This window comes from Zonotrichia leucophrys, unplaced genomic scaffold (assembly GCF_028769735.1).
Source record: "Zonotrichia leucophrys gambelii isolate GWCS_2022_RI unplaced genomic scaffold, RI_Zleu_2.0 Scaffold_93_176943, whole genome shotgun sequence".
NCBI classification, from domain to species: domain Eukaryota; kingdom Metazoa; phylum Chordata; class Aves; order Passeriformes; family Passerellidae; genus Zonotrichia; species Zonotrichia leucophrys.
Window position 1 is genome coordinate 121275 of NW_026992298.1, and position 9300 is coordinate 130574.

General features: G+C 52.4%; 1 protein-coding gene across 1 annotated transcript; it reads right to left on the reverse strand.

Moving 5' to 3' along the window:
- Nucleotides 1-6690: 6690 nt before the first annotated feature.
- LOC135460713 (olfactory receptor 14A16-like) lies at nt 6691-7623 on the reverse strand. Its single transcript, XM_064737630.1, has one exon. It carries the CDS (start codon nt 7621-7623, stop codon nt 6691-6693), a length of 933 nt encoding a protein of 310 aa, XP_064593700.1.
- Nucleotides 7624-9300: the final 1677 nt, after the last annotated feature.

The following is a 9300-nucleotide window of genomic DNA, read 5'->3' on the forward strand; positions in this document are numbered from 1 at the left end:
CCCCTGCACGCTCAGCCAGGCTGAGATGGACACTGATGGTTTCTGGGCCAGGCTCTCTGAGCCCAGCCCAGCTCCCTGCAAGCTCTGCCAGCTGCCCTGAGCTCTGGGCAGCACCAAGGGCCTCTCCCCAGCCCAGCCCAGTCGGCTCTGGCCCCACAGCTCTGCTCAGGCCAGGCTGCTCTGGGCACTGCCCCACGGCCTCAGCCACTGGCAAGGGCACAGCAGCAGCTGCAGCTGCCACAGGACTCAGCCCCAGCCATGGGGGAAGGGGCTTGGCCAAGGCCGAAGGAGGCTCCCTGGCTGCCCGGCTCCCCTCGGGCTGAGGTGCTGAGAGCTCTGCAGCCCCTGCTGCCATCCCATCTGCCCAGGGCAGCACAAGAGCCCCGGCCTTGGGGTCCTCAAGAGCTGCTCCTGCTCCAGGCTCAGGCCCATCCCAAAGCTGGGGCAGCCAAAAAGCTGTGCCCATTTCTGTTCATTGCTGCTCTCATGGGGATGGATCCTCAGCCACTTGGAGGCCGACGATGAATTTTACTGCTCCAGAGGCCTCTTTGTTCTTGAGCTTCTCAGTTCAGGAATTCATTTAGAAAAGCTCATAAATATTTGTTCAGAATACCAAAACAAGACAAGTCTCTGGGAATCATTCAAGGTTTTAATTCTTCAGAGGTTAATTAGTCACATTGCAGAAGTGTATTCAAAATGAATATACTATTTGAAAACAATGAAGAGAGAACTGTTTTGTCCAGTTCAGTTGTCTTTTCCAGTTTAGGTTGATATCAGCAATGTCCAATTTATATTGACCCCCAACACCTTCTAATGCATTTTGAACAGATATGAAAATCAAAACTCCTCATGGCTGAGAATCAATCACCCTTTGCCCCTCCCCCCTCCCCAACACTTCTGTCATCCAACCCTTCTACCCACTGTCTCCCACCAGCCCCCTGTGCAGAGCCTGGCTCTGTGTTCTCCATCCCCTCCTTACTGGCACTGCCAGGCTGGGATGAGGAGCCCCTCAGCCTTCCCTGCTCTGAGCTGGACCATCCCAGCTCCCTCAGCCTCTGCTCACAGCCCAAGGGCTCCAGCTCCACCTTGGAGGCCCTTCCCAGACACTTCTCCAGTTGCCAGACATCTTTCCTGCCCTGGGGAACCCAAACCAGGCCACAGTGACCTGGATAATCCCTGTCCTTGATTTCCTGGTCACACAGCCCTGGCCCCTTGTCCCCTGTCAGGCTCTGGGGTGGATCCTGTGGAACATCCTTTGGTGGAGGCTGTGGCTCCAGGTGGGCCGGGGGGATCCCGGGGGACAGGGGCCCTGCTGGGCATGAACAGCATTGGACTTGTTGGGAGAAACTGTGAGGAGGAGCTGGGGCAGAGTGACCAACCCAGTGACCTGACACAGCCCTGCTGGGATGTCACACAGCCCCTCTAGTATGTCTCAGACTGCTCTGTGATGTCACAGCCCATTGTGTAATGTCACACAGTTAGTCTCTGATGTCACAGCCAACTCTGTGATGTCAGACCTCTGCCTTGTGATGTCGCAGACGCCGTTTTATGATGTCATAGTTCTTGATGACCTCGCATAACCCACTCTGTGGCCTCATGTTACCAGATGATCAATTGTCTCCACCAGGTCTGCTGACACCTGGAGCTTTTTCTCCAAAACCCCAGACCTATGGAAACCACACAATGCCCATTGTGTAAGAAGGGGAACTGGAAGTTCACCAGCCTCAGTGTCCTGCCAGCTCAGCCAGGTGTCACAGACATCTTTTCATTAAAATCCTTTCATTAGGATTTTTCCTGCTGAAGCTGAGAAGTTTCAGCAACAAATGTAAACAATGTTTATCTGCTGCTGTGGAATGCAACAGGTGGATCCATGATTGGTCTCCTGTGGATGTTTGGATTTACTGAACAGTCATGGCAGAGCTGGCTCTCGCTCTCTCTCTGAGACACAGATCTTTGTTATTCATTCTTTCTTTTTCTATTCTTAGCTTAGCTAGCCTTCTGAGAACCTTTCTCTTCTATTTCTTTTTGTATAGTTATAATGCAGTATATATATCATAAAATAATAAATCAAGCCTTCTGATCATGGATCAACATTCTCGACTCTCTCTTTGCCTGCAGCCCTTGAGACATATGAATGGGGATACAAGCATCATAACGTCACCCCAGGACACCATGTCACAGCCAGGCCCACTGGAACATTGGGGTCCACAACCACCAGGGACCACCAGAGAGACCTCCAGGACAGAAGAATGCATGGGTAAAGGGGAGGGGAAATATGTTAATGATTTTGGGGAAACCATTATCATATTTATGTTTAGTCTGGGAAAATCAATGAATATGTGTGCAAAATACAGAAAATTAAAAAAAAATTTCCTGTTCTCAGCATGCAGGGCTTTGGGAGGAGCTATCCCCCGTGCATCCAGCTGAATAAAGAATGCTGCTTCTTACTGCTACACTGGTTTTAAGGAGTTTTCTGTTTTACCAAATTTTTGGTGACACTCCCACTGCCAAGGAGAGCTCTGTCTGTTGCTGTTCACAACCAGAGAAGGGCTGGTGGCAGATGTGGGGCTCGGAGGCTGCCTGGGGCAAAGTGACTATGAAATAATCAAGTTTTCAATGTTCTGTGAAAGAAGGAGGGGCAGCAACCAAACCTCTGCACTGGAATTAGGAAGGGCAGACTTTGGCCTATTTAGGATGCTGATTTGGGGGAGTACCAAACCAGGTACTGATTTTTTGAAGGGAAACAGCCCTTAAAAACAAAGGGGTCCAGGAGGAATGGACACATTTTAAGAAAGTAATCTTAAGGGGGAAGGAGCAGCCTGTCTCAGTGTGCCAAAACATGATCTAGTGAGGAAAAGGACTGTCCTGGCTTCCCATGCAGCTTTTCTGGGAACTCAGGAGAAGAAAGGACCAGAATTGCGGGAAGTGTATAAGGATGTCATTAGGTTATGAAGAAAGTGAAGTTGAGAGGTGAAAGCTCAATTAGAATTTAACCTGGAGGCTTGTCTAAAAAGAATGAAAAATGTTTTTTAAAAAAAAAAAATTATAGCAACAGGAGGGAGAAGAAGGGAGAATTAAGTAACTGAGAATAAGTAAAAGACAAAGCTACTTAATGTCTTGTTTGTCAATTTTCAGTATTTGGACAGGTTGCCCTCAGGACAAGTGTTCTTCTGAGCTGGTGGATGGGCACAGGGAGCAGAACAGCCCCCCTGTAATCCAGAAGGAAGCAGTTGGTGACCTGGTGAGCCACCCAGGTGCTCACAGGTGTATGGGATTGGATGGGATCCATGCTAGGGGGGTGAGGGAGCTGGTGGATGAGCTCCCCAAGCTGCTCTCCATCATTTACCATCAGTCCTGGCTCAGCAGGGAGGTCCCAGAGCACTGGAGGTTCCAGTGTGAGCCCATTCCCAAGAAGGGCTGGAAGGAGGATCTGGGGAACTCCAGGCCTGTCAGCCTGACCTGGGTGCCTGGCAAGGTGATGGAACAGATCACCTTGAGTGCCAACACAGGGCACCCACAGAATGGCCGATGGATCAGAGCCATCCAGCGTGGATTTAGGGGTGGCAGGTCCTGCCTGACCAACCTGGTCTCCTTTTATGACCAGGTGACCCGCCTGTGGATGCAGGAAAGGCTGTGGATGTTGTGTACCTGGACTTCAGCAAAGCCTTTGACACTGTCTCTGAAAGCATTCCCTGGAAAAGCTGCAGCCCACGGCTTGGGCAGGTTCCCTCCTCGCTGGGAGACTTAAGGGCTGGCTGGAGGCTGGGCCCAGAGAGTGGTGGGGATGGTGCTGCACCCAGCTGGTGTCCAGGCACTGGTGGTGTCCCCCAGGAATCTGTGTTGGGCCCAGTCCTGTTTAATATCTTCACTGATGATCTGGGTGAGAGGATCGAGTCCACCATTCACAAATTGCTGTGGGATCTCAGGATCTGAGTCCTGAGATGCCGAGCCACCGAGACCACCCTTGGGGGGCCCGGGAGTCCTGGAATGTTGCCAGAAGTGTCTGGTGGCTGGACTTTGACCCTACACGGGAGACGACACCTGTATGAAGATAAGAGGACTTCACCGGGGTGAATGGCGAAAAGATTAGCTAATTAGAGGGTGAGACACAGGGTTTAGGATTTATGTAAAGGGGGGTTTAGAGAAGTAAGATGGAGGAATTGGGGTGTGTCCTGTCCTTCTTCTTCTTCTTCTTCTCTCCCATCTTCTGTGGTGATGGTGGCACTTTTGGATTGGTTATTACTAAAAGTGCACCCAGCACTAAGAATAAATGGTATTGGGGAAAAATGATAAATATTGTACACGTAAACCATGGGTATAAAGATAGGTGTCTGTACGGAGGGCGGCACAGTGTGCCCATGGCTGACTGCTGAGCAGACCTCTGTCGGGCTGAAAGAACATCTTTTAGATAAACAATTAATAAACATAAAAACCGAAAGAAGAACAGAAGCCTCTTCTCGTCTTTTGATACGCGGGCTGTCCCAAGGCCACTCCGGGCCTTTCCAGGCCATCAAGAGCCGAAAACCCGACAAATTGCAAATGGCACCAAGCTGGGTGTGAGTTTGGATCTGCTGGAGAGTAGGAAAAGAAGACACAGCCTTAAGCTGCACCAGGGGAGGCCCAGGCTGGGCAATAGGAAGTTACTCACAGAAAGCGTGAGTGGGCATTGGAATGGGCTGGCCAGGGGGGAGGTGGCAGAGTCACTGTCCCTCTCCAGTGGCACTTAGTGGCATGGCTTGAGTGACAAGGCAGTATTAGGGTATTGGTTGGGCGTGATGATCCCAAAGGTCTTTTCCAGCCTATTTGATTCTGGCATTGTGTGCACTCTGGGGCCATTGTGACACTGCAGGGCCTCGCGGAACTAAGAGGACCATGGCGACACCATGCAGCCCCACAGAACCACGGGTCCATTGCGCTGCTCTGGGGCCAAATGGAGCCAGGGAGTGCTCCGTGACACTCTGGGTCCTCGTGGAACCAGAGAGACCATTGTGACACTGCAGGGCCTTGTGTAACTAAGGGGTTTCACCATTTTGGCACTGCAAAACCAAAGAGACCATTGGGAGACTCCAGGGCCCAGTGGAACCAAGGGGACGTTCTGACACTACAGGGCCTCATGGAACCAAGGGGACATTGTGACACTGCAGGATTGTGTGTAACCAAAGGGGCACTGTGACAGGATGGGGCCTCAAGGAATCTGGAAGAAAGTTGGGACACTGTGGGGCCTCATGGAAACAAGGAGTCCATTGTGACACTGAGGAGACTTGTGGAACCACAGACACCATGGTGACAGTGTGGGACCTCATGTGACCATGGGGCCATTATGACACTCTGGGGCCCCATGGAAAAAAGGGGCCCCTGTGAAACTGCAGCACCAACAAGAACATTGTGATACTGAGGGGCCCCATGGAACCAAGGAGTCTATTGTCACATTTGAGGGCCCCATGGAACAAAGGAGACCATTGTGACAGTGCAGGGCCTGGAGTAACCAAGAGGCCATTGTGACACTGAGGGGCCCCATGCAACTAAGAATATCTTGGCAGACGACAGCAAGCTGGATGTGAGTGTGGATCTGCTGGAGGGTAGGATGGCTCTGCACAGGGCCCTGGACAGGCTGCATCCAGGGCCCAAATCCAACAAGGTCAGGTTTAACAAGTCCAAGTGCCGGGTCCTGCACTTTGGCAACAACAACCCCTGCAGCTCTACAGGCTGGGGACAGAATGGCTGGAGAGCAGCCAGGCAGAAAGGGACCTGCAGGGACTGATGGACAGCAGGCTGGACATGAGCCAGCAGTGTGCCCAGGTGGGCAAGAAGGCCAATGGCTCCTGGCCTGGATCAGGAATGGTATGGCCAGCAGGAGCAGGGCTGCTGTACTCAGCACAGATCTGTCCCCAGCTCTGCACACAGACATTGCTGCTGCAGCTCCAGAGAAGGCAACAAAAAGGCATCTCTGCAGAAAACTCTGCTGGGAGATCCTTGATTTCTATTAAAGCCACCAACAGTGCAGCTCCTATTGACACAGTCAGTGGCTTCAGGGAAGGTGGAGAAAAACAAAATGAGAAATGGCAAAACAATGCTTTTATTTTATGGACAATATTGAAAAACTAAAACACAGGGGAAAAAAAGAACAAAGCCAAAAGAACTATCAAAGATTATTTATATTACAAATTATATATATTACTAATTAAGTATAATACTTGTCCTGTCTCTGCTGAAGCCCCGGCACTGCCACCCCCAGGGCTGTGCCCGGCCCTGAGAGCACTCAGGCCCTGCAGCAACACCAGGGCCACCAGGGCAGCAGGGCAGGGCCACGGCAGCAGCACTGGCAACACCAAGTGCTGCTGCTGCTGCTGGGCACAGCTGCTGGGCCAGCACTGATCTGCCCCAGCTCTGCACACAGACATTGCTGCTGCAGCTCCAGACGGGGCAAGAAAAGGGCATCTCTGCAGAAATCTTTGCTGGGAGATCTTTTAGTTCATTTAAAGCCACGAAGAGCGCAGCCCCTCATTGACAGAGTCTGTGGCCATAGGGAAATTGGAGAGAAACAAAATGAGAAATGGCACAAGGAATGGTTTTACTTTGTTGACGATATGAAAAAATTAAAACAAAAAAAACAGATGTCCAAAATGAAACCAACAAGAAGTATCAAAAATGAGTTTTATTACAAGTGATTTGCAGAAATTGACCAACAGTTTAATGTTTCTGTAACCATCCAGTGATCAGTCCCCACACTTCAGCCTTTAGCTCCTGGTTCCTCAGGCTGTAGATGAGAGGGTTCAGGGCTGGAGGCACCACCGAGTACAGAACTGACAGGGCCAGATCCGGAGATGGGGAGGAGATGGAGGGGGGCTTCAGGTAGGCAAATGCTGAAGTGCTGACAAACATTGAAACCACAGCCAAATGGGGGAGGCAGGTTGAAAAGGCTTTGTGCCGTCCCTGCTCAGAGGGGATCCTCAGCACAGCCCTGAAAATCTGTACATAGGTAACAACAATAAACACAAAACAGCCAAATACCAAACACACACTAACTGCAATGATCCCAAGTTCCCTGAGGTAGGATTTGGAGCAGGAGAGCTTGAGGATCTGGGGGATTTCACAGAAGAACTGGTCCAGGGCATTGCCATGGCACAGGGGTAGGGAAAAGGTATTGGCTGTGTGCATGAGAGCATTGAGAAAGGCACTGGCCCAGGCAGCTCCTGCCATGTGGGCACAAGCTCTGCTGCCCAAGAGGGTCCCGTAGTGCAGGGGTTTGCAGATGGACACGTAGCGGTCGTAGCACATGATGGTCAGAAGGGAAAGCTCTGCTGATAGGAAGAAGAAAACCAGAAATAGCTGTACAGCACATCCTGTGTAGGAGATGTCCCTGGTGTCCCAGAGGGAATTGTGCATGGCTTTGGGGACAGTGGTGCAGATGGAGCCCAGGTCGCTGAGGGCCAGGTTGAGCAGGAAGAAGAACATGGGCGTGTGCAGGTGGTGGCCGCAGGCTACGGCGCTGATGATGAGGCCGTTGCCCAGGAGGGCAGCCAGGGAGATGCCCAGCAAGAGGCAGAAGTGCAGGAGCTGCAGCTGCCGAGTGTCTGCCAATGCCAGCAGGAGGAAGTGGCTGATGGAGCTGCTGTTGAACATTTTAACTGTCTTGGCATGGGGATCTGTAAGAAAAGCAATCATGGAATACTTGTGTTTGGAGAGGACTTTAAATATTCCAGCACAGCCTGGGGGCACTTTCCCCCCTCTGCCTGCCCAGGGCTCTGCTGCCTGGAGCTGTCCCTGCCAGCAGCTGCTTCCCTGTGCCCAGGGCTGGGCCCTGCCAGTGCTGCCAGAGCCCAGCCCAGCCCTGGGGGCTCAGCTCTGCCCTGCAGACCCCTCCCAGCTCTGGCACTTCCCAGGAGCATCTCTGGCTTTGCAGGCTCTAATGCCAAAGTCAGAGCAACCCTGAGGAGTCTGTAAAACCTACACTGATGCTGCCTCTACAGGGTCTTGTGCTGATTGCTGTCACTGCCTGGTTTAGTAAGATCTGAGAAAAAAAAATTTTTCTCATGCTGGAGTGAGAGATTAATATCTGTTTGCGATTTCCCATCAAGGCAACCCAGAGCAGCAGATTAAAAAAGCAGGATTTTTGCTTTTAAGCAGCCCCTGCCATTCTCCGCTCCCTGTATAATCTACTTGGAAATGTCATGCAGTTAAATGCCACACTGGGAGCAGTCCTGAACAATGCAGCATCCCCACCATACAAGAAGAACACTTCCAAGCCTTACCAGCTGTCTCCTCCCACCCAGATCTTGTCCCCCAACGCTGGGAGCAGCTGCCAGGGCTGGCTGAGAGCTGTCCCTGGTGGGCAGCAGAGTCCCTGCCCCAGCACAGCGCCCTGGGCTGCAGGACCCTGCTCTGCAGGACAGCCCTGGGCAGCCCTGGCTGCTCTGCACAAGAGATAATCAGAGAATGTACTCACACGGTCTGTAGGCATTGGGATGTTCCAGCTTCAGGAGATGGCTCCAGGAGCTGCAGCTGCATTGTCCTGCAGCCAGAGGTTCCTGTGCCAAGGGCTGGCAGTGATTCTGCCCCAGGCACTTCTCAGCACCTTCCCAGCCCTGACTGATTGAAGCTCTCTGTGCCTCTGTGCTGTGCCCGGGCTGGCTGCAGGCAGTGCCCCAGCCCTACTGGGCTGGCAGAAGAGCTGCTCATCAAGAGAAATGTGCTTTTGGAGCTCTTCTTGGTTACCAGGAGCTGCCTCTGTGCCAGGAGCCCAGCCCAGCTCAGCAGCACAGAGACTGCCCAAAGACTTTAATGAGCCTTTGGGGCCCTGTGCTCATGCCCTAAGCATCAGTCCCTGAGAGGGAGCTGAAGAAACCTCTGCAGAACTCCAAGTCAGAATCCAACTCCAAACTTTCTTGGGCTTTTAATGGGTCCCCCTGAGGAACACAACTGAGAAAGTGTCCTCAGGCCCCAGGCAGAGCAGAGAACTGGAGGCAGTGATGACAGGTGGGGACAAAGAGAAGCCAAGTCTTGGTGCCCTGGGGCACAGCAGGGTCTGTGCCACCAAGGGCTGTGAGGAGACACCTTGTCCTGAGGCCCTGGGGCCTCCTGGCACAGCCCCAGCCAGGCTGGGCACTGTCAGCCCCTTGTCCTGCCCTCAGCATCCCCCCCTCAAGGATCTGCTGGAAGGAGTCCCTGGGGAGCCTTGCTCAGGAATGGCCCTGGGGGGTTCCTTAATTCTCCCTGTAGGGACTGCAGGTTTTTCAAAGGTCTTTGGGTTTGGCTTTTGCCTTGGAGTCTCTGAGAGCTCTGTGCAATCATGGCCTCCAA

Bases quoted from the DNA above. Each gene is read 5' to 3' on its own strand.
- LOC135460713 (XM_064737630.1), bottom strand. From the start codon at position 7,623: ATGTTCAACAGCAGCTCCATCAGCCACTTCCTCCTGCTGGCATTGGCA.